Genomic DNA, 22,731 nt, shown 5'->3' with positions numbered 1-22,731 from the left:
CTCCAGCTTTAGTTCTGCCTGTGATGGGACCCCTCAAAGTACTGAATATCTAAGCACCATTCTAGGCACGTTATTACCAGCAGAGAAGAGGCAGGCAAGGGGCTAATAGCAGCTCAACTGGCAAATAAATAAATAAATAAATTCATTTCCACAGTAACAATAACCACCACAAGGGCCATCACCTGGGGTGGAGGGATTAAGGGGTGTGTGAGTGGGATGGTCATGGCAGGCCTGGGGCGAGGGAGAGGCTCTGAGCTCAGATCTGATTAGACAAGGAGGAACCAGCGAGGAGGAGACCTCCTGGGAGCCAAGCCTTCTGGATGGAAGGGGCAAGTGCCAAGTTCCGGAGCCCATCCCATGCGGGCGGCCATGTGAACATCACTTAGGCTAGTTAGGAAAGGAAGTGAAGCCGGAATGAGACAAATCCAGAATAAGAGAAGTCCAGGCCTTCCTGAGAACTGCTGGACCCCAAGCCCACCAACTCTGGGTTTTGTCCTCCCATCCCCTCCAGCTCTGTTACACCAATCAGGAGCTACTAAGGTCCTACTTCCTGTTCCCCAGCAGCAGGCAACCAGGCATGCTGCAGACACTGGGGTTACATGCCCACAGTCTGGAACACCTTGTCCTGCCATTCTGTGGGCGCTCACTGCAACATATCCCATATTCCAGGAAGCAGCAGAGACCTGACAGGGTCAGTTAGGAAACACCTGGATTCTCCAAAAACACAAAGCCACTGCAGGCCCTGACTGGAGATGGTTGCAGTAGAAGTACCGAAGAAATCAAGACCAAACCAAAGCCAAGGAGTCTTCAAGGGGGAGGGGGGGGAAAGAGGAAGAGGGAGAAAAAGAGAGGAGGGGGGGAGGGAGAGAGAAAGAGAGAGAGAGAGAGAGAGAGAGAGAGAGAGAGAGAGAGAGGGGTGCCAACTCCCCAGAGAGCCCCAGAATCACCTAGCATGGCCAAGCTAAGGCAGCCACAGATCCTTCAGGTGGAGCTCATAGGACAGAGATTCAATCAGGATCCAAGGGGGAGGGGTTGGCAGATGGCCCCAGGTAGGAGCTCTTAAACCTCCACCCAGGCCTACAGCTGGGGCCTCCTTCCCTGTTCTTTGGGGGCACCATTCTCCTGGAGAGCTGGCCCCTAGGAGCCAATGTCCAATAGCCCTTGACTCCACAAGCTATCAGCTAGTCTACTGACTCTTTCCCCCTGCCCATACTCGTCTCTACAAAAAAGCACCCCCCCCCCCCCCCGCAAGCCCCCAACCCCATGAAGACACAAAGCCCTCTGGGAACTGGGGAGTCCAGAAGTCTCTTCCAGGAGACAGGGTCACTAGATTCCTTTGTGGCTCATCAGTCCAAGCGTTCCCGCCTCTCTCCCCACCGGCGTCATTTCTAGCCCCTTAGTAAGCAAGAAACGTCCTCTTGGAGGGAGCCAAGTCCAGTTCCCTTAAGAAAGCAAGTCTGCGTGTCACACTCCAGAGAAATCAGGAGAACCGATCCCCAGACTCATGCCCCTTGGGATGGAGGAGCCTAGAGCTCCTGGCACATCAGAGCCCTCACCAGCTCCTACCATAGGGATTCAGAGTGGTGCCCCTGCCGTAAACCCAGAGGTCCCCGCCATCCCAGACCTGGGCCTGGACCCCAGCCCCCCTCCCTCTAACCCGGGCTTGGAGTGCTCTGACGCTGGCAGGGACAAGCATCCTCACTGTGGGGAACCCCGGACGGCCAGCACGGCCTCGGCGTCGGCCAGCATCTCCTCGAGCGCCTGCAGCAGGACACCGTGTGCTGCGCGGTAGCCCAGGCCGCCCGTGGCCGCCGCGCCTCCCGCGGGCCAGAGGAAGGAGAGGGCGCCCAGTGCCGCGCCCCCCGCTGTGCCCTCGCCTGCCCAAGCACCCAGGCGTGCCTCCACCTCAGCGCGTGTCACGGGGCCTGGGAAGCGCGTGTGCTCCGCCAGCGCCCCGGGGGCCAGGCCCAGTGCACGCTCCCGGCGGGCCAAGGCCGCCGGTTCGAGCCCCAGAGCCCGGCGCCACTCAGCCAGCTGACCCCGCAGGAGTGCCACATCGCACGCCCAGCCGAGCCCGGGGACTGGGGCAGCCGCCGCTGCCAGGCTGGCCAGTAGCGCCGGCCGCCACGCTCCGGCTCGCAGTGCCGCCACCTTCTTTTGGGCGGCGCGGGGAGAAGTGGGGGGCAGCGCCAGGAGCAGGGCCCCCGCCTGGGCCGCGGGGAGCACGCGTTGCAGCCACTCGCAGAGCTCGGGGAGCCCACCCGGTCTCAGGGGGTACACTGGCGGTGGTGCCTCCTCCAGCACCTCCCACGCCTCATCCTCTGGGCTCAAGGCAGCTGGGCAGTCGGTGTCCCCGCTGCCTGATTTCTTCGTGGCCATACCAACCTGCTGCCCGCTCCCACCACCTGCTTTCTGGCATCCTGGGCTACACGCCTCCGCACCCTCTCCACCAGCTTTCTCCAGTTCCCCTCCGCCTGAGTTCTCTAAACTCTCGCTGATGGGCTTCTCCACCTTTCCTTCTTCGAGCAACTCTGGATTCTCACCCTTGCCATCTGTTCTCACGCAGGCCAGGGGCGCGTCTGGTAGCACCAAGGGTCGGACGGGCGCCCAGTCCTTCTCAGTGGGGGCCTCAGGGGTGACCAGGATGAGGGCATCATAGTGAGCCGGGTGGGAGGCAGTGGCAGTGCTCATGGAGCCTAGCGGCACAGCCCAGAACACCACATTGGGGCGCTCGGGGGCCGGGTATGACGTGGGCCCCGCAGGCTCTGAAGAAGGCGCTGCCCCAGGATCATCAGGATCCAGCCCCAATAACGTGTCCAGCACAAGGTTCACACCCGAAGTGCCGGCCACAGCGACGTCCAACCGTGCACTACCTAGTCGCTCCAGGCCAGCACGAACCCACGACAGTGCCGCCTCCAGGCCGCCAGTCTCGAAGGCTTCTCGAACAGCCTCTAATTCTGCGGCACCCAGCACCTCAAAACCATCCTGAGCCGGTGGCAGGAGTCTGCAAGGGACAGAAAGTGCAGGGTCAAAAACCAGAGACCAGTCCTTGAGAGACCCTGAGAGATTGGCGCCAGGTCCAGAAATGCACTAGGGTGACAAGGGCAGACTGTTCCGAATGATTCCTGAGTGAGACAGGAACCGGAAAGGGGCTGTCTTAATTGATGGCACAGCCGACAGAAACCAGGACTTTGAGAAGAAAAGTGAAGGGCTGAAGCAGGTTCAGGACAAGGGCTTTCCAACCATCTTAAACAGGGGCCTGGATAAGTCCTCCCCAATCTTAGAGAAGGTTTTTCTGCAGGAGCTCACAGACCTCAAAGAACAGTTCAGGGGGGCTGGGAAGATTGCAAATACCTGCAGGAATGCCTGATGAAGGAGACCCTGATTCTATCCCTCCTGCCACTGTTTGGACCCCCAAGCAGGGCCGGGAGTAGACTCTGAACCCTGCTGGGTGTAGCCCCCCACCCACAAAAGTGTTTAGGGCCGTGAGGTCGCGCTAGTCTACAGGACCAGGCCGCCCAGACCCATTCAGAAACTCCGTGCTCACCTCTGTAACGCCTCTGCCTGGCTCTCTAGCGCCGCCCGCAGGCGCTCCAGCTCCTCGCAGTCGTCACGGCCACCGCAGTCAGCGGGCAGCACGAATAAGGGAGCCGCTCCCAGCCCCGCGCCGGCCAGCAGGGTCTCTGTCTGCTCCCGGGCCTGGGGTTCATTCTGTGCGTCTCCAGGGCGGAGATTGCGCACCGCCAGCAGCGGTGTCCCCCGAGCCAGGGCGGTCCGCGCTGCTTCCCCCAGCGCGGGGGCTAGAGGCTCTGCGTGAGCCTCGGGCCCAGGCAGCACCAGCACCAGAACGTCGGCCTCGGCAGCCCAGGGTCCCGGCGCCGCGGGAGGGCAACTCAGCTCGCCCAAGAAGAGGCCTGGGCCGGCGGCGCGCAAACTGGGGATCTTGGACTCGGGCCGTCCCTCGGGGATGTCGATGGTTTCCACACCCTTGTCGCAGAGCGCGGCAATCAGTGAAGACTTTCCCGAGCCCGGAGGCCCCAGGAACAAGGCGGTCACGTCACCCCGCGGCGGAGGCATAGCTGGAAAGCAAGGCAGAGGTGCAAGAGATCTGGGTCAGGGGGCATCTAGCCTTTTTTTTTTTCTCACCGCCACTCAGGTCTCAGACCTCTGTCCTCGCATTGTCCCGTTCTTCCCTTCTCGTGTGTCTCTCCAGAGGACCTAGAAATCTGGCGACCAAGGAATCCTGCCCACCCGTTCCAGGTGCGATTCCCTTTCTGCCTCAAAAACTCCGACATCAGATCTCCAGTGCCCTCCTCCCCCAGGGGACACAGATGTTCCTCCTCCTCCCGTCCTCCCTTCCAATTCACCAACCGAACAAAACAGCAGAGCGAGGCAAGGCCCACCCTGGGGTCCCGGAAACAGGCAGAAGAGGCTAGAGCTGGGATAGGGGGGCTGTCGATCGGGCACGTTCCGAGGGCTCTAACCTGACGTCACGGCTCCGAGGGGTGTGTCTTGGGAGCGTGATTTCGCGGGGGGGGGGGGGGGCACCCCCTAGTCCTTTCGCAGCGCCTGCGCAGAGCGCTGGCGGCGGAGCGCGGGGTTGCTCGCGCGCGGCCACCGCGACAGCTCGGACACTGCGGGAGCCGCGGCGCCTGCGCGCTGGCCGCGCCGGGCCACCCTTTGCGCAATCTGAGCCGCGGGCCCTGCGGCCCCGAGTGGCTGCGACGTCATCACCACGCACCGCGGTGCAGCGGAGGACCCCTCCGGTTACTCGGAGGACCGGGTGGGCGCGGCCATGTCACTGCCGGATGGCAATCCCGGATCGCGGCCTGGAGAGGCCCGTCAGGCGAAAGGGCGTGGAAGCCCCCGGGACCTTGCGTCTCGGCGGGCCCGACCCCGCGTCCCTCCGGGTGGCGGCGCTGTGACGCGCGCATCGCCCGGCCGCGACGAGAACGCAGGGCCGGGGTCTAGGCCTCGCGAGCGCAGTGCTTGGGGGCGGCCCGGGCTGGGGGTTGGCGGCATGTCGGAGGAGGATGTCTCTCGCGAAGCGGCCGGCTAGAAGTCTGGGTACCACTCTCCGCCTCCTCCAGACCCCGGAGAGAGACGGGATGAGGCTGGTGTCAAAGATCAAGGTCCCCTGCGCCCTGGACACAGGCGGTCCAGAGTCCTAGGCCGCCTCCAGGTGAGAGGACTCCCTGGGCGGGGCGTTGGAGGGGTGGGGGTCACAGAGGCCTGGAGAGGCCCAGCCTTTGCGGGTACATGTTGAAGCCTCCCTCGGCAGAGCCACTCCTTCATGCTGTGGTCTTCATCTGCCGGGGTGGGCGGGGGCTTAGGAGATGCTCGGGCAAAGGTCGCAGGCTTTGTGGGCCCTGATTTCAGGCTGGCCACGGGGAGCGACTAAATTCCAACTGCGCCATCAGGCAGCTCCTCTCGTGACCAGAGGGGGTCCCAGTCACCATGCAGGACCCACATCCGGGGGAGACGGTGGAGGAGCCGGATTCAGCCAAGGAGAAGAGTCCCCGCAGTCCTGGCAACGACCTCTGTGAGTACCCCTAGCCCCAGGGGGGATGGGGCTGTTCAAAGGATTTCCAAAGATTTTCCCCAGAGGCCAGGGCGCTGCTGTGGAAGGCTCTGTAAGGGCCTGTAGCTGCCCTCATGGTCACAGCCACTCCCATGGTAATGCCTTGAAGGCTCCAACTCTTCCCCCACCCAAGGGCAGAGGGAGTTGGGAGGGTGAGGATTCCAGAGAGCCTTGGGGTAGATCCTCAGTGACTACTTTTCAGGGTCCAGCTCAGTTCTGCCTCTTTCAGAGGAATTTAGACTCTGGTTTTCTTAATTACAAGGGGTGACAACTGCCCGCTTCCTCAGGCAGAGCTTAGCTACACGGGGACCGGATGGTAACGAAGGAGGTCACGATAACACAGAATAGCCAGAGTCTGCGGAAAGCTGATTGTGGGGCTGGGCCGTCTCAGTGCCCAGGCCTCACCTTCCACCACCTCAGCTGCGCCTCTAAAATGAACCACCAGTGCTTTCAAGAGGACCGGTGGGTGAGAGCCACAGTGGCACAGTCCCCAGGAACACCAGGCACACAGCTGGAGCTGAATATACCTGTGTGTTGCTCTTCTCATTGGATGGCGCATACACTAGGGGTATATGGGTGTCCTCTGGTTAGAAAGGGCTTGGTGTAGGGCAGGTTGTGTCTGCAGAGGGAGGAGGGGGTGTCAGGAAGAGCATTTTTGCTCTGGATCCGATGCTTCCGGAAAACAGAGGCAAGTTATATGAAGTTAGAAAGGGGCGGGGAAGGCTGGTAAGTCAGGCAGTGCCCCCTACCCCCCATTTAGCCAGTACAGCAGATGTGCCGTCATTCTGGTGGCTTGGGCTGTCCTGTTGCGCTATGCTGCTACACATTTGCCCCTTGGTTTATTCCCTTCGTGGCATGTGGCTTTGTCTGGTGATGTTCTGGGAAACTTCAACAGGTGAGCCCAGGCCTCCCTTGAGTGACCTGCTGGGAGGCCCACCCACATGCAACCCCACATTGGGCCACTTGCCTCTTTGTCGGTAGCAGAAACCACAGCCCCATTATTGTGGCACTGCTTCCTAGCTGCTGCTTCTTGAATTCTGTGGGGGTAAAGACTGACACTATTATCATCCCATATTGCAGAGGAGACTCGTCCCAGCCAGGAAGGCATGGGTGAGGCTCAATTTCAGATACCCGAAGCTGTGTTTCACAGTACTCCCCTGGCTCTTTGGGACAGGCTTCCTGGGTTCCAAGACATATCCCACTTTTCATTTCCTAGCCTTGTGACCGGGGACACACTGGGGAGGGGTCAACTTTTGAGCACTGGTCTGCTCCTGTACAAATAGGCCCCATCAGTTTGCCTGAGCGCTGTCCAAGCTGCCCAATGCCTGGGACGTAGCATGATTCTGGGGGCTTAGGAGAAATCCTTAGGTGAGGCTCCTGCTGGCCTCTCCTGACTGCCTGCGCCCACCCCCGCCCCATCCTTCAGGCCACCTGGGGGCCCTGCAGTGTACCCACTGCCTCATCACCTTCGCCGATTCCAAGTTCCAGGAGCGCCACATGAAGCGGGAGCACCCAGCGGATTTCGTGGCCCAGAAGCTGCAGGGAACCCTCTTCATCTGCTTCACTTGTGCGCGTTCCTTCCCCTCCTCCAAGGCCCTGATTGCCCACCAGCGCGGGCATGGGCCAGGCACCAGGCCTTCGGCGGGGGCACCTCTCAGTGCCCAGTCCACCTTCCCCTGCCCTGACTGTGGCAAGACCTTCGGGCAGGCAGCATCTCTGAGGCGCCACCGCCAGGCGCATGAGGCCCGTGCCCCTCCGGGTCCCTTTGCCTGCACTGAGTGTGGGCAAGATTTTGCCCAGGAAGCCGGGTTGCATCAGCACTACATCCGGCATGCCCGGGGGGAGCTCTGAATGCCCCAGGGGAAGGTGGGGACCTGCCCTATGAGGATGCGGGAGGGATCTGGATTTGCATGGGGCTCCTGAGAAACAGCCGACTCAGGACCAGAGAGGCTTTCAGGGCTTCTGTGTTTTTGGAGTACACGAAGGCCTGCAGGGAAATGGGGAGATGAGATGAGAAGATCTTTGACTTAAAAATATTATTTGCAACTCTTTCCCCATTATGTTGTTCAAACTCACACAAGTTGCAAATTTACCTTTAATTCCAGCTAGATGGGTGCCAAGGGCTGTTGAGACAAATTATCTGGGGTTGGTGCCCTCACAGGGCAGGTAAGGTGAGGTGTTGCTGGTCTGTGATGCCACCACCTGGGGCCCTTAACACTGCTGGGTATGGCCAAAACGAAACTGTCAAAATTTGCGTACCATTTTGATTACGAGATATTTTTTCTGTGTGCAGGTGAGATGGCATGGATAAGCTAATGGAAATTGTATCTAAAGCTGAAAAGGAATAAATATATAAATAATTGCCAATGGTCAGTGAGCTACTAAGACAACATTGAACCACGCTGAGAACTACTGTGGATGTTTGGCATTTTATATAATTAGAACTAAACACAATAATAAAGTTGAGATGTGTATGTATATAGGTGTGTGAGTGAATTATATATATATTATATATTTTGGGGTGGGGTGAGTGGTCACACTGACTGTACAGGGCTTACTCCTGGTTCTGCATTCAGGATTACTCCTGGTGAACTTGGGGGACCATATGTGGTACCAGCAATCAAACCTGGGTCTGCTGTATGCAAGGCAAGCACTCTATCCTCTGTACTATCACTTTAGCCCAATTTTTTAAAAGCCCAGAGAAGTGTCTCTTTTTCTTGGTTGGGGGTATGGGGGGCTGGCACAATAGGCAGTACTCAGGGCTGAGCTCAGGAATCACTCCTGGCGTGAGGTGTGTTTTTTTCTCCTTTTATTTTTGGGTCACACCCAGAGATGCTCAGGGGCTACTCCTGTCTCTGTACTCAAGAATTACTCCTGGCGGTGCTTGGGGGACCATATGGGATACCAGGGATGGAACCCAGGTCAGCCACGTACAAGGCAAACGCCCTACACGCTGTACTACCGCTCCATCCCTGAGAGGTGTGTTTTAAAATAAGTATTGGGGACTGGAGATAGAACAATGGGTAGGGTACTTATCTTGCATGTGGCCAACCCAGGTTTGCTCTCCAGCATCCCATATGCTTCCTGGGCCAACCAGGAGTGATCCTTGAGCGCTGCCGGGTGTGGCCCAAAATTAACAAAGCAGAAACTGGCCATTGAGCAGGAATTCCCACAGAACAGAAGGTCACAGGGAGGAGAGAGGAACAGAGGGCAGAGTGGGCAGGCCTGGCCCTGTGGAAAGCATTGTCTTGGAATCAAACAGTGATGCCTTCTGTTTCCTGCTGTCCTTGGCTAATACCTGGAAATTTCCCACTGAAATGCTAGTTCCAGGTCTCCCTAGGTCCAACCCTGCACTCCCATTATCTGCATGCAGAGAAGCAGGGCAGAAGCTGCAAGTGGTGAGTCGGGATGGGGTGGGGGTGGGGGTGGGTCACTGTCATCACCCTCAGATTGAAGATGAATCCTAACCCAGACCTGTTCTGTTCCCATTTAACCTGCCTGCCCAAGAGACATTGGTTGGGACCCTGCAGACAGTAATCATAGACTCTATTTGAACTACGGAATGTTTGTAAAGCCTCAGGTTGAAGAGATGTGGCAGATGTTGAGTCACCTCCCAATTCACGGTGCTACCCAGATGGGGTCACAAGACTACATTCTTGGGGAGAGCCCTTAAGCAGCAGAAGGGGAGGTTCTGCCTTTCTTCCACCTTCCTGAATGGTATGCGGACACAGTATCCAACAATTCTGGACCATGAGAGCAATGTGAGGGAGGATGGAGAGCAATGGAGAGCCAGAACCCCAGCTCTGGTCAGTTCTGTGGAGCAGCCTAAAAGCAGCTGAGCTGTTTCTAGACTGTTCTGTAAGTTTTGTGTCAAGTCACCATCAATCCCTAGCAGCAACATTTCCAGTTACCATAAGGGTAAAAACCAGCCCACCACCTGGTTTTTGCAACTAAAGTTTTATTGGAACAAAGTCGTGTTCAATCGTTTTACAGTCTGCGGCCGATTCTGTATAGGAAAGATTTCAAGCAGCTGCGATAGCGACTGTCTGGCTCTTAAGAGTCTAAAATAGTTACCATCTGGCCCTTTACAATAAAAGTTTGCCAGTCTCCTGTGTTAAGTGATAAAGCCTACAGGCAGTTTTTTTTCCCCCCGGGGTGGGGTGGGGTGGGGTGGTGGGGCATTGGCAGTCTCAAGGCTTACTCTTAACTCTGTGCTCAAGGATTGCTTCCAGCAGGGCTTGGGAGAACATATGGAGTGCCAGGGATCAAACCTGGATTGGCTTCATACAAGGCAAGCACCCTAGCCACTAAACTATCTTTCCAGCCCCATCCTTTTTTTTTAGGGGGGCACACCCAGAAATGCTCAAAGGTTACTCCTGGAGGGTTCAGGGGATCAAACCTAGGTCAGCCATGTGCAAGGCAAGTGCTTTACCTGCTGTAGGATCTCTCCACCTGCCCCACCCCACTTGCCCCCAACTTCTTAGAAATTTTTGCTGAAGGGTTGATTAATTCTCTCCATCTGGGCTTAGAAAGTTTCGCTGGAGAAGAGGGTTTAGGCATACTATCCCAGGAAACAGTCCAGAAGTTGTTTTCTGGAGCTGTGAATTTCTGCTTTGCTAATGCTTAGATTCTAGGAGCTTTAACCATAGCAGTGGCTAGGAGATACTTAGTCTCGAGAAGGGATAAATGTCAGGATCAGAACTTCTGGTGTTGGTTTGTGGCACCAGGACTATCAGTACTAGGAGACCAGGTGGTCTTTGGGACTAAACTAAGAGCAGGCTGGATGGAAGTGCCTTAACCCCTGTACTCTCTCCAGTCTCAGGATCAGAGATTGAGGACGAAAATGGGTTTTGGTCTAAGACCCTTTAACAGCACAAACGCAGTAAGAGTCCTTAGGGCCAGGAAGGTGCCATAATCACGGCAGCAGGCTGGAGAGTGCTCAGGGGATAAGCAGGTGCTCTGTGAGTGGTAGGTGGATCCCAGTTCCATTCTTGGTCTAGTCCCTGAGCATCCCTGGGAGCATCCCTGTCCACCCCCTGCCCCAGCACTCCCAGGTGGCCTGAAAACAAAACAAAAAAATCAAATTAAGGAGAGGTCCAGATGCAAGGCAAGTGGTGGCTAATGTCAACTGAGCAGGAGGGAAAGTCATCCCAGAGGGTTGTTAGTGCCACCATTCAGCTAGCACAATTTTCCCCTCTTCTTTGGCTTTGGGGTCCCACCGAGCTATTCCTGAAAAAACTATTCCTGGAGGTGCTTGGGGAACACTGAGGCTTAAGGGATGGAATCTGGGCCTCCCACATGCAAGCCTGCATTCCAGTCCTCTGAGTTCTTTGGAACACAATTTTTATTTTATTTTTGGTTTTTGGGTCACACCCAGCAATGCTCAGGGGTTACTCCTGGCTCATGCACTCAGGAATTGCTCCTGGCGGTGCTCAGGGGACCATATGGGGTGCTGGGAATCTAACCTGTGTCGGCCATGTTGGCTGTGTGCAAGGCAAACGCCCTACTCACTGTGCTATCGCTCCAGCCCCAGAACACAATTTTTAAAGCAAAAAATAAATAAATAAATAAATAATCTTATTTTAGATGAATGTGCCCATTTAAAAATGATGGTAAAAATGATGGTAACCACCTCTGTGTCAAAGCCCTGTTGGAAACTACCTCTCTTCTCCCCTCCAGCCCCTTTCCCTCCCCTTGACACAGCACTTACATCTTACCATTCTCTCCACGTCACACCTGGGGAGTGCGGAGAAATCACTGCTGAATAAACCAGTGACAGTCCTGACCTTGTCTGGTTCCAAAGCACTCGGCACAAGGCCTAGTCAGCTGCGAGCACTGAGATGGCTGGCCAGTAACGGTCTTCCTGGTCCTGTTTGTGAAGGCTCTGAGTTGCCAAGTTTCTACGAGTTCACACACTTTTATAAAGCGCCTGAGCACAGGGTCTGGTACACAACTTGAGCTGGGGCCAAGGAGCTGGCATTTGCATTAGGCTTCCACTCACCAAAGCACTGCAGGACTGAGCACTCCCCTCCAGGATGAGCACCTGAGTTTTCATGAGCCTGGGGTGTGTGAACCCTAAGCTTCCTTCTGACCTTACCCCAGCAGATCCCTCTCACCCTCCCTCCCTGCCCCAATAGCTGGCAGACTCCTGTCTTCTCAGGTCTGGGGCCCTATTACCACACTAATTTCCCCCTCGCCTCTATCACCATCTAACTCAGTGGTCCTCAACTGCTGGTGTTCTGCCTTGGTTAGAGCTACGGGCCTGTGGAGCTGCGCAGGGCAGGTGCTGGTCCAAGGAGTAAAAAGACTGAAGAAGGTCAAGCTAGATGATGTTGTCACATCTTTTGTTTTGGTTTGGGGAAGTACTCAGGGCTGACTCCCTGGCTCTGTTCTCAGGGACCACTACTGGAAGGGCTCCTGCATAGTTGCAGGGATCAAACTCAGGTTGGCCACATGCAAGACAAGTACCTAATGCCTGTACTACCTTTCATGTTTCCTGTCTGTCCTTGCCAGTGGCCCCTTTCTGATTCCAGGTAAGTGCCATGAGGACAGAGGTGCTGTTTACCACCCTGGTGTATTCCCAGGTCTTCACACACAACAGGCACTCAGAAGAACCTGGGTCCCAGACCCTACCTCCCTGGGTTCTTCCAAGAGTCTGATGAGCTTCTGCAAATAAACTGCAGCACTCGGGAGTGCTGGGGAAATGGCAGCTGTAATTATAATTAAGGTTCTATTTTGGTCGGTTCCTCGATGCACATCTTCTCAGAGGCAATGTATATAAAAAGCTCCTGGACCGGCACTTGGCACTCAGGAAGCACGGCTCTGATTATAATTGAAGCTAGGCACTCAAGCTCTTCTCCACAAGCCATTGCCTGCTTTCTGGGGCTTGGCTAGACCACCTTTCCCTAACCCCCTTGCCCTCTGTGTGAGTTGTAGCCACTCTGCTGATTGGCAGCAGCAGCATTAACTGGGGGAGGCTCATGGAGACTTCGAAAAGATGACCTCCCACCCCTCACCCTTGCCCTTTCCTTCCGAGCTCCTTTCCTCTTCTGCCAGCAGGACCAGGCCCTGACCACCAGACCCTGTGGGGTGATAAGACTTAAGTCTGATCTCTGGTCCCCATATGGAGAAGGGTTGCTGCTCACCAGAAACACCCACCGTGACTAGGATGTGAGCAAAACACAGAACTGGTGGCTGGAGCCTTCATGTACTGGCGCCATGGAAAAGGACACTGAACACAAGTGCTGACTCACATGATTTTTGGCAACAAACAATCCCAAGTTCCCTGGAGGAACTAGTGGGATAAACGCCCAGGCACAAGTCACACACACACACGCACACGCACACATACACCCCAACACGCTGGACCGACACACACAGAATTTGGCTTTTATTCCGGCCTTCACACATCTACTGCTAGCACAACACAGATGAGCGGTCCCCCATCCCGCCACAACCCCAGAGAACAGCCCAGTTTCCTCAGCCCCCTGGGCACCTCCCAGTCCTTCTGCCAAGCTCCCTGGGTCAGGGGGCTCTGACTACACCTCCCCCCTGGCATGCAGCATAAAGTGGCCATGCAGCTCCCCGAGGTTGTCGAAGGAATCCTCACACTCGGTACACTGGTACGTGCCCTCCTCATCCTCCTCGTCCTCCTCATCCTCCCGCCCTGTGGGTCGGCCCTCCCCAGCCCGAGGCAGCTCCTCCTCTTCCTCCCCAAGGGCCCGGCCTTCAGGGCCTGGTGCTTCCTGGGGGGCCAAAGCAGGGCCGCAGAGTCGGCAAGGTGGGGTGCCCGGTGGTGCCTCCCCGAGGAGGGATCGGCCACAGAGCTGGCAAGGCTGGGCAGGGGGCCCTGGGGGCTGGGCCGCTCGGGGGGGCCGGCGGGATGGACCCCCTCGGCCGCCCCCTAGACGCTGCTTCACCTTGTAGCCAGGGTCATATTCGGGGTCATCAGTGGTCTCTTCCTCCTCCTCCTCCTCTTCCTCTTCCTCTTCTGAGTCTGGCTCTGAGAGGGTATATTCGGAGTCTGAGGACCTCTCAGGGCCTGTAAGAGGACACATAAGGGAAAACCAGCTGCTCCCCAGCCCTGGGCATATACAGCCCACCCTCAGAGGGTAGCCCCACTGCCCGACCTGAGCTGTTAAGGCGCCAGACCACAAGCAAGCCAAAGTTTCGTGAGAGCTGCCAGGTGGGGGTTTCAGAAAGACAGTGCAGGGGCAGGAATAATGAAAAATCATATCCCCATGGCGCCCATTATTTGGGGAGGAGCCTGTTCTGACTGCTCAGACAGGGTCAGAGAGAGTACAAGAGGGACTCAACCTTTGTCTAATTTGTTTTTTTGGCCCCCTACTGGTTCTCTATGCTCAGGGGTCCTACCTTGCGGTGCTCGGGGGATCATTGAGTGGCAAGGATCAAACCAGGCAGGTAGGTTCCCTCCCTCCCGCCTTTCTTTTACATATTTAAAAATAATCTTAAGGTTAGGTAGGGCACAGTATAGTAGGTAGGACATTTGCGCTGCATGTGATCTACCCAGGTTTGATCTCTGGCACCCCTTATAGTCCCCCAAGTCCACCAGGAATGATTCCTGAGCGCAGAGACAGGAGTAAGCCCAGTGCCCCACCAAGTGTAGCCCAAAATCCAAAAAATAAAAATGAGGGGCTGAAGCAATAGTGCTGCTGGTAGGGCTCTTGCCTTGCTTGCAGCCAACCCAAGTTCTATGTCTGGCACCCCATATAGACCCCTGAGTATAGCTGGTGTGGCCCCCTCAAAAAATAAAATAAAAATGAAAAGAAGTGGGGGCCTCTCCTGGGGTCCTTTTTTATTTTCTGAAAATCACTCATGATTTTCTGCCGTCCTTGCTGCTGGGGGCATATGCCCCAGCCCCTGCACCACCCCTGCTGCCTGGGCAGGGGGAAGGGGGGGCACGGTGCCTGTAATTATTAAACATGAATTCAATAAAAAAAAAAAAAAGTGGGGGCCTCTGACTCGGTGGTGGAGGGAAACCAGCACTCTGGTGGAGGGCACTATTTTGAGATGCTGGATGCAAGACACTGTCCTTGACGTTACTGTAACAGACTGAAGATTATGGTACCTCAAACTAAACTTAGAAAGGAAAAAAATAAATAAAAAGGCAGTAGGGGTCAGAGACAACGCCTGCCTTGCAGATTCCATCCCCTGGTTCCTGAGCATCAGACGGTGCAGCCCTGGAGACTCCCAAGCACCTCTGGGATGGCGCAGGGGGTCCCTTGCATTTTGGGGCCTGAACATCACTGCATCTTAGCAGTGAACCACCAGTCTGGTTGCCTGAGAGTTGCTGGGAGGGGGTCCTGGGCCTTGAGAACACCACTTAGGAACCCTCCCACTGTTTCTGCATCAAAAACAACAAGAAAAGAAACAGACAGATACAGCCAAGGAAAGAGTGACAAGAACATTCCTGCAGAGGTGCTGTGGGAGACACAGTCTCTTCAGGTGAGGCGGCAGTCTAAAGTACCTCCTGGGGTGGCGGCCTCAGCTGCATTCACCCCAGGCCTGTCCTCATTCTTGCTAGCACAAGCTGGCCACAAGGGCCCTTGTCCCTGTTCACTCTGGCACACAGCTGTCCTGGCCTCAGCCTCGCTGGTGGATTGTCCCCTTCTCTCCTCGGCAGCTTAGCTTATCAGGTATGCAGCAACGCCCTGGCCAGCCTGGCTATTCCTCTGAGCATGCCCAACCCCAGCAGCTCAGCTTCAGTTTTTTTCTCTTCTCCTCACTGTCTATGTGTCACACTTACTGGCAGGTTCCCTTTCTGGCTTCCACAACAGGAACTGTCAGCTCACTGCTGCATCCCTGGCATCTACAACACTTTCCTGGTGCTGGCACTCAAGTGGACAAAACTCTTTTGGGGCTTTCACACATGATGTTCACTCTGCAAAGAATGTCCTGCGCAGGATTTTGGGCCTGTCCACCTTCCCGTTGCTCTTTTGTTGATGTGATAAAATGATGGCGGGGGCAGGGAGTGCTTCCCAACAGCCCCGCTCACAGACGCACATCTGCATGCAGGGCTTAGGTTTTCCTGGTAGCCTTTAGGCCACTTCCTCTGAGGCGAGACACACCAGGAAGATACTGTTCCTTTTGCCCCTAGGTGTGACCATCACGCGGCTCCCTTCACCCATACCTACAGGAGCTGCGAACAAAGAGCTGCAGCATCTGCTGGTTGGCAAGCACGTCTTACACGCCATCCAAAGATCTACTCTAACAGGCTGGCTTGCCACCATGCAGGACCTAGTCCGGGCTCCCTCCTTTCTGACCTCACTCCTCATTACACCCCAGGTCTTTCTCCAGTTCCCTCTACTTTGGCTCCAGCTGGCCCAGTCACTGTCCAAGAGGTGAAGTCATCTCCCAAATCTGATGAAGAATCCCTTCAGGGCAGGTCTGACTCATTGTGGGGTCCCCCACACTGCCCTGAACGGGATGTGTGGTTCAGATGGAAAGGGGTACCCCCAAACGCCTCCCTCTATCCTTTTTTGCCTTTACATATCCCCTGGATGACTCTGACTCCCTACTAGAGATCCTGCTCCTCTTTCGGGCCCAACTTCCATGTTATTTCCTCCATGAGGTCTCTCTCATCTGAGTCCTCCTCTCCCTACCTGCCTCTAAGACAGCCTGACCACCTGGGCAGTGACCATCTGGGTTCGGAGACTGGAGACCCCTTAAAGGCAGTTGAATCCAAACCATGGCTGGTTCCAGTTCTCTCTGGCCTTGGATGGATGCCCTTCTCCTCTTATTCCTCTCACCTCTTGACCACACCTACTGCCCTCTCAGGGCCTTCAATGCCCACTATGACTTCACGCAGGTGGCCTGTGAAAGACAGCTGGATTGTTGCCTGAGCTAGGAGGGCTTTCCTGTTCACTGTGACTTCCAGGACCACAAGCCCTTTCGCGCCCACCATGCCTTCTCCACCTGTGAGATCCTCAAAGCCCAGCACATCTCTGGCAGCCTCTGGAGCCTCCAAGCCGACAGTGTCTCCCAAGACACCTGCATCCTTGAGGACTACTAAATCGACAATGCCCAATAGTACCTCAATACCCACCAAACCATCAATGGCCCCCAATTCGGTCATGAGCCCGAGTACTTCCAGGTCTACCAAGTGGACAGAAGCAAAGACAGCCCATCCTACCCGGTCCAGACAGACGTCTCAAGCACGTAAGAAGATAAGAACATCCAGCAGGGCCAGCACCGACACCAAGGGCAGCACTGACACCAGGACCAGCACCGACACCAGGACCAGCACCAACACCAGGACCAGCACCGACACCAGGGCCAGCACCAACACCAAGACCAGCAGAACCAGCAAGGCCAGTGGGGTAAGTCACCACCGGCGGAGGGGCACACAAAGCCGGGGCAGAACTCCCGGCAGAAGGGGAAGCCGCAGCTCCAAGAGGTCACCCAGCAGGATCAGCAAGCTCAGCCAGCTAAAATCTCAGGGTGCCAAACTAGGTATGTTCGGCCAAGTGAGAACTCCTACTTCCCAGCATAGAAAGAGCAAGGGCAAAAGCTATAGCCAGCCTCGAAGCAGTCGCAGGGAAAGGAGTGAGAGCAAGCCTCGACATGTGAGAAGGGAGAGGAGTTACAGTCCACCGGAAGCCTTATTCGGTGGCTTGGAGAACAGTTTTAGGCTGATGAAAACTGCCAATAGAGCCAAGAGTCATAGCCCCACCAACATTTCCTACAAGGAAAAAGCTAAGACCCAGTTTCCGTCATCACTGTGGAGGGTGAGGAGCGACAGTCAAATGATTATTCCCAGAAGGGAAAGAAGTGATAGCCCAACCAGAGTATTCAGAAAGTTCACGCATTACAGCCTGGGTAGGGTACTTGGCAGAACCCAAAGTGACAGTCGTTCTAGAAGCCCAAGAATGACCCGAAGTCCCAGTCACTCTAGCAGCCCCAGCAGTATCCGAAGCGAGAGCCAAGCGAGAAGGGCAAGAAGTCGCAGTAGGAAGAGGGTAGAAAACAGAGTGAGAAGTCACAGCTGGAAGACAAATCATAGTAGGGCAAGAAGTGAGGCCCAGAATGGAACTCCCAGTCAGATGAGAAGTCACAGCTCATCTAGGAGCCCCAGCAAGGAAAACACTCAGAGGCAGCCTCGAAACCCCAGCAAGGAGAGGGCTCATTGGAAGTCTGGAAGCCCCAGCAAGGAGGGGGCTCATAAGCTGTCCAGAAGCTCCAGCAAAGAAAAGGCTCACAGGAGGTCTGGAAGCCCCAGCAAGGAGAGGGCTCGGAGATGGTCTGGAAGCCCCAGCAAGGAGAGGGCTCAGAGATGGTCTGGAAGCCCCAGCAAGGAGGGGGCACATAAGCAGCCCAGAAGCTCCAGCAAAGAAAAGGCTCACAGGAGGTCTAGAAGTCCCAGCAAGGAGAGGGCTCAGAGATGGTCTAGAAGCCCCAGCAAGGAGAGGGCTCACCAGCAATCTGGAAGCTCCAGCAAGGAGGGGCCTCATAAGCAGTCCAGAAGCACCAGCAAAGAAAAGGCTCACAGGAGGTCTAGAAGCCCCAGCAAAGAGAGGGCTCAGAGATGGCCTGGAACCCCCAGCAAGGAGGAGGTACACAGACAGCCCAGAAGCTCCAGCAAAGAAAAGGCTCATAGGAGGTCTAGAAGCCCCAGCAAGGAGAGGACGCAGAGATGGTCTAGAAGCCCCAGCAAAGAGAGGATGCAGAGATGGTCAGGAAGCTCCAGCAAGGAGGAGGCTCACAGGCAGCCCAGAAGCTCCAGCAAAGAAAAGACCCACAGAAGGTCTAGAAGCCCCACCAAGGAGAGGACGCAGAGATGGTCTAGAAGCCCCAGCAAGGAGGGGACTCACATGCAGACTGGGTGCTCCAGCAAAGAAAATGCTCACAGGAGGTCTAGAAGCCCCAGCAAGGAGAGGGTTCAGAAATGGTCTAGAAGCTCCAGCAAGGATGGGACACACAGGCAGCCTAGAAGCTCCAGCAAGGAGGGGGCTCATAGAGAGTCAGAAAGCCCCACAAAGGAAAAAGCACATAGGTCTTACAGTCCTACACAAGATAAGGAACATGGGCAGTTTACAAGTCTCAACAAGAAGGACAGAAAGCAATCAAGAAGCCCCAGTAGGGAGAAGGAATACTGGAAATCTCTAAGTCCCAACAAGGAGAAAGATCACAGATGCTCTAGAAGTCCTAGTAGGGAGAAAGAACATAGACGCTCTAGAAGTCCCAACAAGGAGAAGGAACACAGATGCTCTAGAAGCCCCAGCAGGGAGAAAGAACATAGATGCTCTAGAAGTCCCAACAAGAAGGAACACAGGCGCTCTAGAAGCCCCAGTAGGGAGAAAGAACACAGATGCTCTAGAAGCCCCACCAAGGAGAAAGAACACAAGAGATCTACAAGTCCTAACAAAGAAAAGGAATACAAACATTCCAGAAGTCCCAGTAGAGAGAAGGAACACAGAAGATCTACAAGTCCTAACAAAGAAAAGGAACAAAGACGCTCCAGAAGTCCCAGTAGGGAGAAGGAACACAGGAGATCTATAAGTCCTAACAAAGAGAAGGAACACAGACGCTCTAGAAGCCCCAGTAGGGAGAAAGAACACAGACGCTCTAGAAGCCCCAACAAGGAGAAAGAACACAGGAGATCTACAAGTCCTAACAAAGAAAAGGAACAAAGACACTCCAGAAGTCCCAGTAGGGAGAAAGAACACAGGAGATCTATAAGTCCTAACAAAGAGAAGGAACACAGATACTCTAGAAGCCCCACTAGGGAAAAGGAACACAGACACTCCAGAAGCCCCAGTCGGGAGAAGGAACATGGACACTCTAGAAGCCCCAGTTGGGAGAAGGAACACAGACGCTCCAGAAGCCCCAGCTGGGAGAAGGAACACAGACACTCTAGAAACCCCAGTTGGGAGAAGGAATACTGGAGATCTACAAGTCCTAACAGGAAGAAGGTTCACAAGCAATCTAAAAGCCCCAGTAAAAAGAAGGAACACAGAAGATCTACAAGTCCCAACAAAGAGAGGGCTCAGAAACAATCTAGAACCCCCAGTAGGGGGAGTCATTCTAAAACACCAACCAGGAGCAAGCGGAGCCTTTCGAGAACCCGTAGACAGGAAGGAGAACAAAGCAGTTCATCTGGAATTCTCAGAAAGGATAGAGATCACAGCCAATCCACAACCTCCAGCAAGGAAAGTTCTTCTAGTCAATCTACAAGCTCCAAAAGTCTCAGCTGGAAGGGAGCCCCCAGCGGGCTACAGAATCCCAGTCGGAATAAAACCCCCAGCAACACCATCAGCCACTCCACAAAATTTCTTAGTAGACCGCCAACTGCAAGGCTAGAGCATATTCAAGCCAGCAACGCTACCACGAAGGCTGCCTTACCTGGAGAGAGGTCCTCATCATCTTCTTCCAAGCTGGCGTAGCCCCCAGTCTCAGCTGGCTCACGGGTCTCTGTCATGGCCGGGGGAGGGGACAGGAGACAGGAGCAGAGCAGTGGCTGGGCAATGTCCCTCCCCGGCCAGCTCTTCACAACCACAACTTTGCTCACAACTTTCTAACGCAGGCTGGGGTGAAAAAGAAAAAAAATAGACTTGCGGTGACTCAATAAATTTTTATATAGCATCTGGCTCACCAGGCACAGCTGTATGCTTAGTACTGGGGGCAAGGCAAAGAGGGCCTGAGCTCTGTTCCCGAGTGCCTACAGAGCCTAGTCTGCAGGTCCTGCCCTTCTTAAAGCCTTCCCTTCCCAGGCAACAAAGCCTTCTGGGTTCCTAATCCATGGTGTGGTATATGGTAAGGTTCCACACTTGTACCAATAGCAGTACTAACCCTGGCACCAGTTCTAATATGGTTACAACCACATGTTCTAAGAGGAGGGGCTGGAGAGAGAATACGTGGGAAAGGTGCTTGCCTTTCATAAGGCCCAGCCAAGTTTGATCCCCAGCATCCCTAACAGTTCCCTGAGCCCTGCCAGGAGTGATTCCTGAGTGCAGAGCCAAGAGCAACTCCTGAGCATCCCTGGATGTGGTCCAAAAACAAAGACAAGGTCATGGTCAGGCATGGAACCTTCCAGTTGTACTGGACCGTAGAAAAGGCTGGGTTAGCAGGGAACTTAAATAGTAGTTGGGGGTAGGGATTGCTTGGTGTAACAGGGGTGTATCAGCTCATCTGAATGAAAGGACTTTGTTATTTAAACTACACTATGTGAATATCAAGAGCTCCACCAGGAGTGATTTCTCAGCACAGAGCCAGGAATAAGCCCTGAGAAGTTCTGGGCGTGTCCACCCCCCATACCCCCCCCCCCCCCATGCGCAGGATTCATAACAGAGGACAGTTCTTAGCATATCCTATTGTCTGTAGGTCACCAATTGAGTTGGGAACTCAACTGTATTTTCAGGTTTTTTTGGTTTACCCAAAGGCGGTGCTCAGGGCTTACCCCTGGTTCTGCACTCAGGAATCACTCCTGCCAGGCTCGTGGGACTATATGGAGTGCCATGTAGTCCAATCTCTGAACCATCTATCTCCATCTCTGAATCATCTCTCCAGGGCCCCGGGAACAGTCCATTTTCTAAGAGATAAACTGCTTATCTGAAATTCAAATTTTTCTGGGCGTTCTATATTTTAACTCGCAACTAAAGAGACCTGGGACACTCAATCAGGGCTTCTGATGATGGTGGCCAAAAACCACTGTTGGCAGGTCCATTCTTCTCTTCCCCCAGAGTTCATCACACAAGACCTTCCGGAACATTCCAGATGCCAGGCGGGGGAGGGGGAGTGCGGGGGAATTTCCTGACGTCCAAGTTCCCTGGCAGCTGGACCGCCTGCCTCCCAGGACCTTCGAGGGGTGTAAATGAGGCTAACTCACAACCAACCCCAAGGCAAACTGCACCCGTGCCCCGTGAGTTCCTCGGTCAAGAGGAACCAACGCCTCAGAGGCCCTCCGTGACCCTGAGAGGCTGTGACTGAGGCGAGGGCGGCCGGGGAAGCCGAGGCCCACGACGCCCGGCCGCAATTCTCCCCTAGATGCCCGGTAAGGCACTGAGTGGGCACCTTCCTCGAGGCTCGGAGTCGAGGCACAGCAAACTTCCAGCACGCTCGGTTGAAGGGGTGTGACAAAAGGGCCCGGCGTCCCTCGGCGAGGAGCCTTCCCAGAATGCCCCGCACCTCAAACGACCGACTCCCACAGTGCCCTGGGGCAATCCCCGTTTTCCCAGCATGCCCCGGGGCCGCGTGGAGGCGCGTGGGGGAGAAAGGGGCACCCGGGTCTCGACCTCAAGCCACCGAGGAGGGAGCCGGCCTCCGGGGGCCGGGAGCCGCCACTCCCAGCGTGCCGTGGTGCCGTAACGCCCGCTTCCCGACATGCCCCGCGCGCCCGCTCCCGTTCACTCACCGGCGACGGCGGCGGTGCCCGGTCCTAGTCCGCGGCGGCGGCGGCGGCGGCGGCTGCACGCCCGGGCTCCTGCGCCTGCGCTACCGGAGGGGCGTGAGGGAGCGCGAGGGGCGTACGGAGCCAAGGGCGCTTGCGCGGCGTTATGGACCGTTCCTGTGGCATCACCGGGAGAGGGGCTCTCCGAGTCGGGCCGACGTCGACGCCCGCGAAAGGGGGTCCGGGCTTTGCCCCTCATCGTCAGGGTCTACTTGGTACAGTCCGCAAGCCTGCCGGAACCAGAAAGTTCAGGGCTTGCGCGTGCGTGAGCCGAGCCTCAAGGCGCTTCTTAGAAACTAGGATGCCCTGCGGGGGGGGAGGGGCAGGGCCGCCAGCTTCGATCCCCGGACTGGGGCCTTATTTGCATAATATTGGCGCGGGACAATGGGGAGGCCTCGGGCGCTGCGTGGGTGATTTGCATCTTTCCGGGAGAGGCAGGGGCCCGAGAGTGCGGTGATTAGCATATGTGGGGGCGGGGCGGCGTACCTGAACCAAGTGCATGCGCACACGGACTGCGGACTAGCAAGGAGGGGGTGGACTTGAGTTGGTCAGTTTATTTAACCAAAATGGGACCCGAGGGTCAAGACCTTTACCAAACCACCCCATCCTAACCCGCAAAGATATTGGGGAAAGGGGGTGTTTTGGGCCACACCCAGCGATGCGCAGGGGCTGCTTCTGGCTCTGCATTCAGGAATTACTCCTCACGGGACTGAGGGAACTGTATGGGACACCTGGGATCGAATTC

General features: G+C 55.7%; 4 protein-coding genes across 8 annotated transcripts in view; 2 read left to right on the top strand and 2 right to left on the bottom strand.

Annotated features, from left to right (window-relative positions):
* Nucleotides 1-1,667: 1,667 nt before the first annotated feature.
* IRGQ (immunity related GTPase Q) lies at nt 1,668-4,939 on the bottom strand. 2 transcript variants are annotated; one of them, XM_056137100.1, is made up of 3 exons: nt 4,485-4,939; nt 3,548-4,079; nt 1,668-3,004 (listed from the first exon to the last, which is right to left on the bottom strand). In XM_056137100.1, the coding sequence occupies exons 2-3, from the start codon at nt 4,075-4,077 to the stop codon at nt 1,699-1,701; spliced, it is 1,836 nt and encodes a 611-aa protein (XP_055993075.1). In that variant the 5' UTR covers nt 4,078-4,079; nt 4,485-4,939; the 3' UTR covers nt 1,668-1,698. The 2 variants fall into 2 exon arrangements, with proteins under 2 accessions (XP_055993075.1, XP_055993076.1); XM_056137101.1 differs by lacking the exon at nt 4,485-4,939 and adding an exon at nt 4,252-4,294.
* A 47-nt stretch (nt 4,940-4,986) lies between these two features.
* ZNF576 (zinc finger protein 576) lies at nt 4,987-8,059 on the top strand. Of its 3 annotated transcripts, none has more exons than XM_056137115.1 (3): nt 4,987-5,182; nt 5,441-5,542; nt 7,008-8,059. In XM_056137115.1, exons 2-3 carry the CDS (start codon nt 5,458-5,460, stop codon nt 7,430-7,432), a joined length of 510 nt encoding a protein of 169 aa, XP_055993090.1. In that variant the 5' UTR covers nt 4,987-5,182; nt 5,441-5,457; the 3' UTR covers nt 7,433-8,059. The 3 variants fall into 3 exon arrangements, with proteins under 3 accessions (XP_055993090.1, XP_055993089.1, XP_055993088.1); XM_056137114.1 differs by having other exon boundaries at nt 4,988-5,182; nt 5,421-5,542; XM_056137113.1 differs by having other exon boundaries at nt 4,988-5,182; nt 5,380-5,542.
* A 534-nt stretch (nt 8,060-8,593) lies between these two features.
* Nucleotides 8,594-22,731, top strand: part of LOC130044373 (zinc finger protein 45-like) — a 203,019-nt gene continuing 188,881 nt past the window's right edge. Inside the window, exon 1 of the mRNA XM_056137096.1 lies at nt 8,594-8,604. Coding sequence (XP_055993071.1) covers nt 8,601-8,604 — 4 coding nt within the window. The 5' untranslated portion in view covers nt 8,594-8,600. The remainder of the gene's footprint in view (nt 8,605-22,731) is intronic.
* ZNF428 (zinc finger protein 428) lies at nt 12,955-22,348 on the bottom strand. Of its 2 annotated transcripts, none has more exons than XM_056137110.1 (3): nt 21,951-22,348; nt 19,943-20,124; nt 12,955-13,622 (listed from the first exon to the last, which is right to left on the bottom strand). In XM_056137110.1, exons 2-3 carry the CDS (start codon nt 20,016-20,018, stop codon nt 13,120-13,122), a joined length of 579 nt encoding a protein of 192 aa, XP_055993085.1. In that variant the 5' UTR covers nt 20,019-20,124; nt 21,951-22,348; the 3' UTR covers nt 12,955-13,119. The 2 variants fall into 2 exon arrangements, with proteins under 2 accessions (XP_055993085.1, XP_055993087.1); XM_056137112.1 differs by lacking the exon at nt 21,951-22,348 and adding an exon at nt 21,611-21,734.

Source organism: Sorex fumeus, unplaced genomic scaffold, assembly GCF_029834395.1.
Source record: "Sorex fumeus unplaced genomic scaffold, SorFum_2.1 ptg000122l, whole genome shotgun sequence".
In the NCBI taxonomy this organism is placed as follows: Eukaryota; Metazoa; Chordata; class Mammalia; order Eulipotyphla; family Soricidae; genus Sorex; species Sorex fumeus.
The sequence above is the reverse complement of the archived record's forward strand: the minus strand, read 5'-3'. Positions and strand labels throughout refer to the sequence as shown.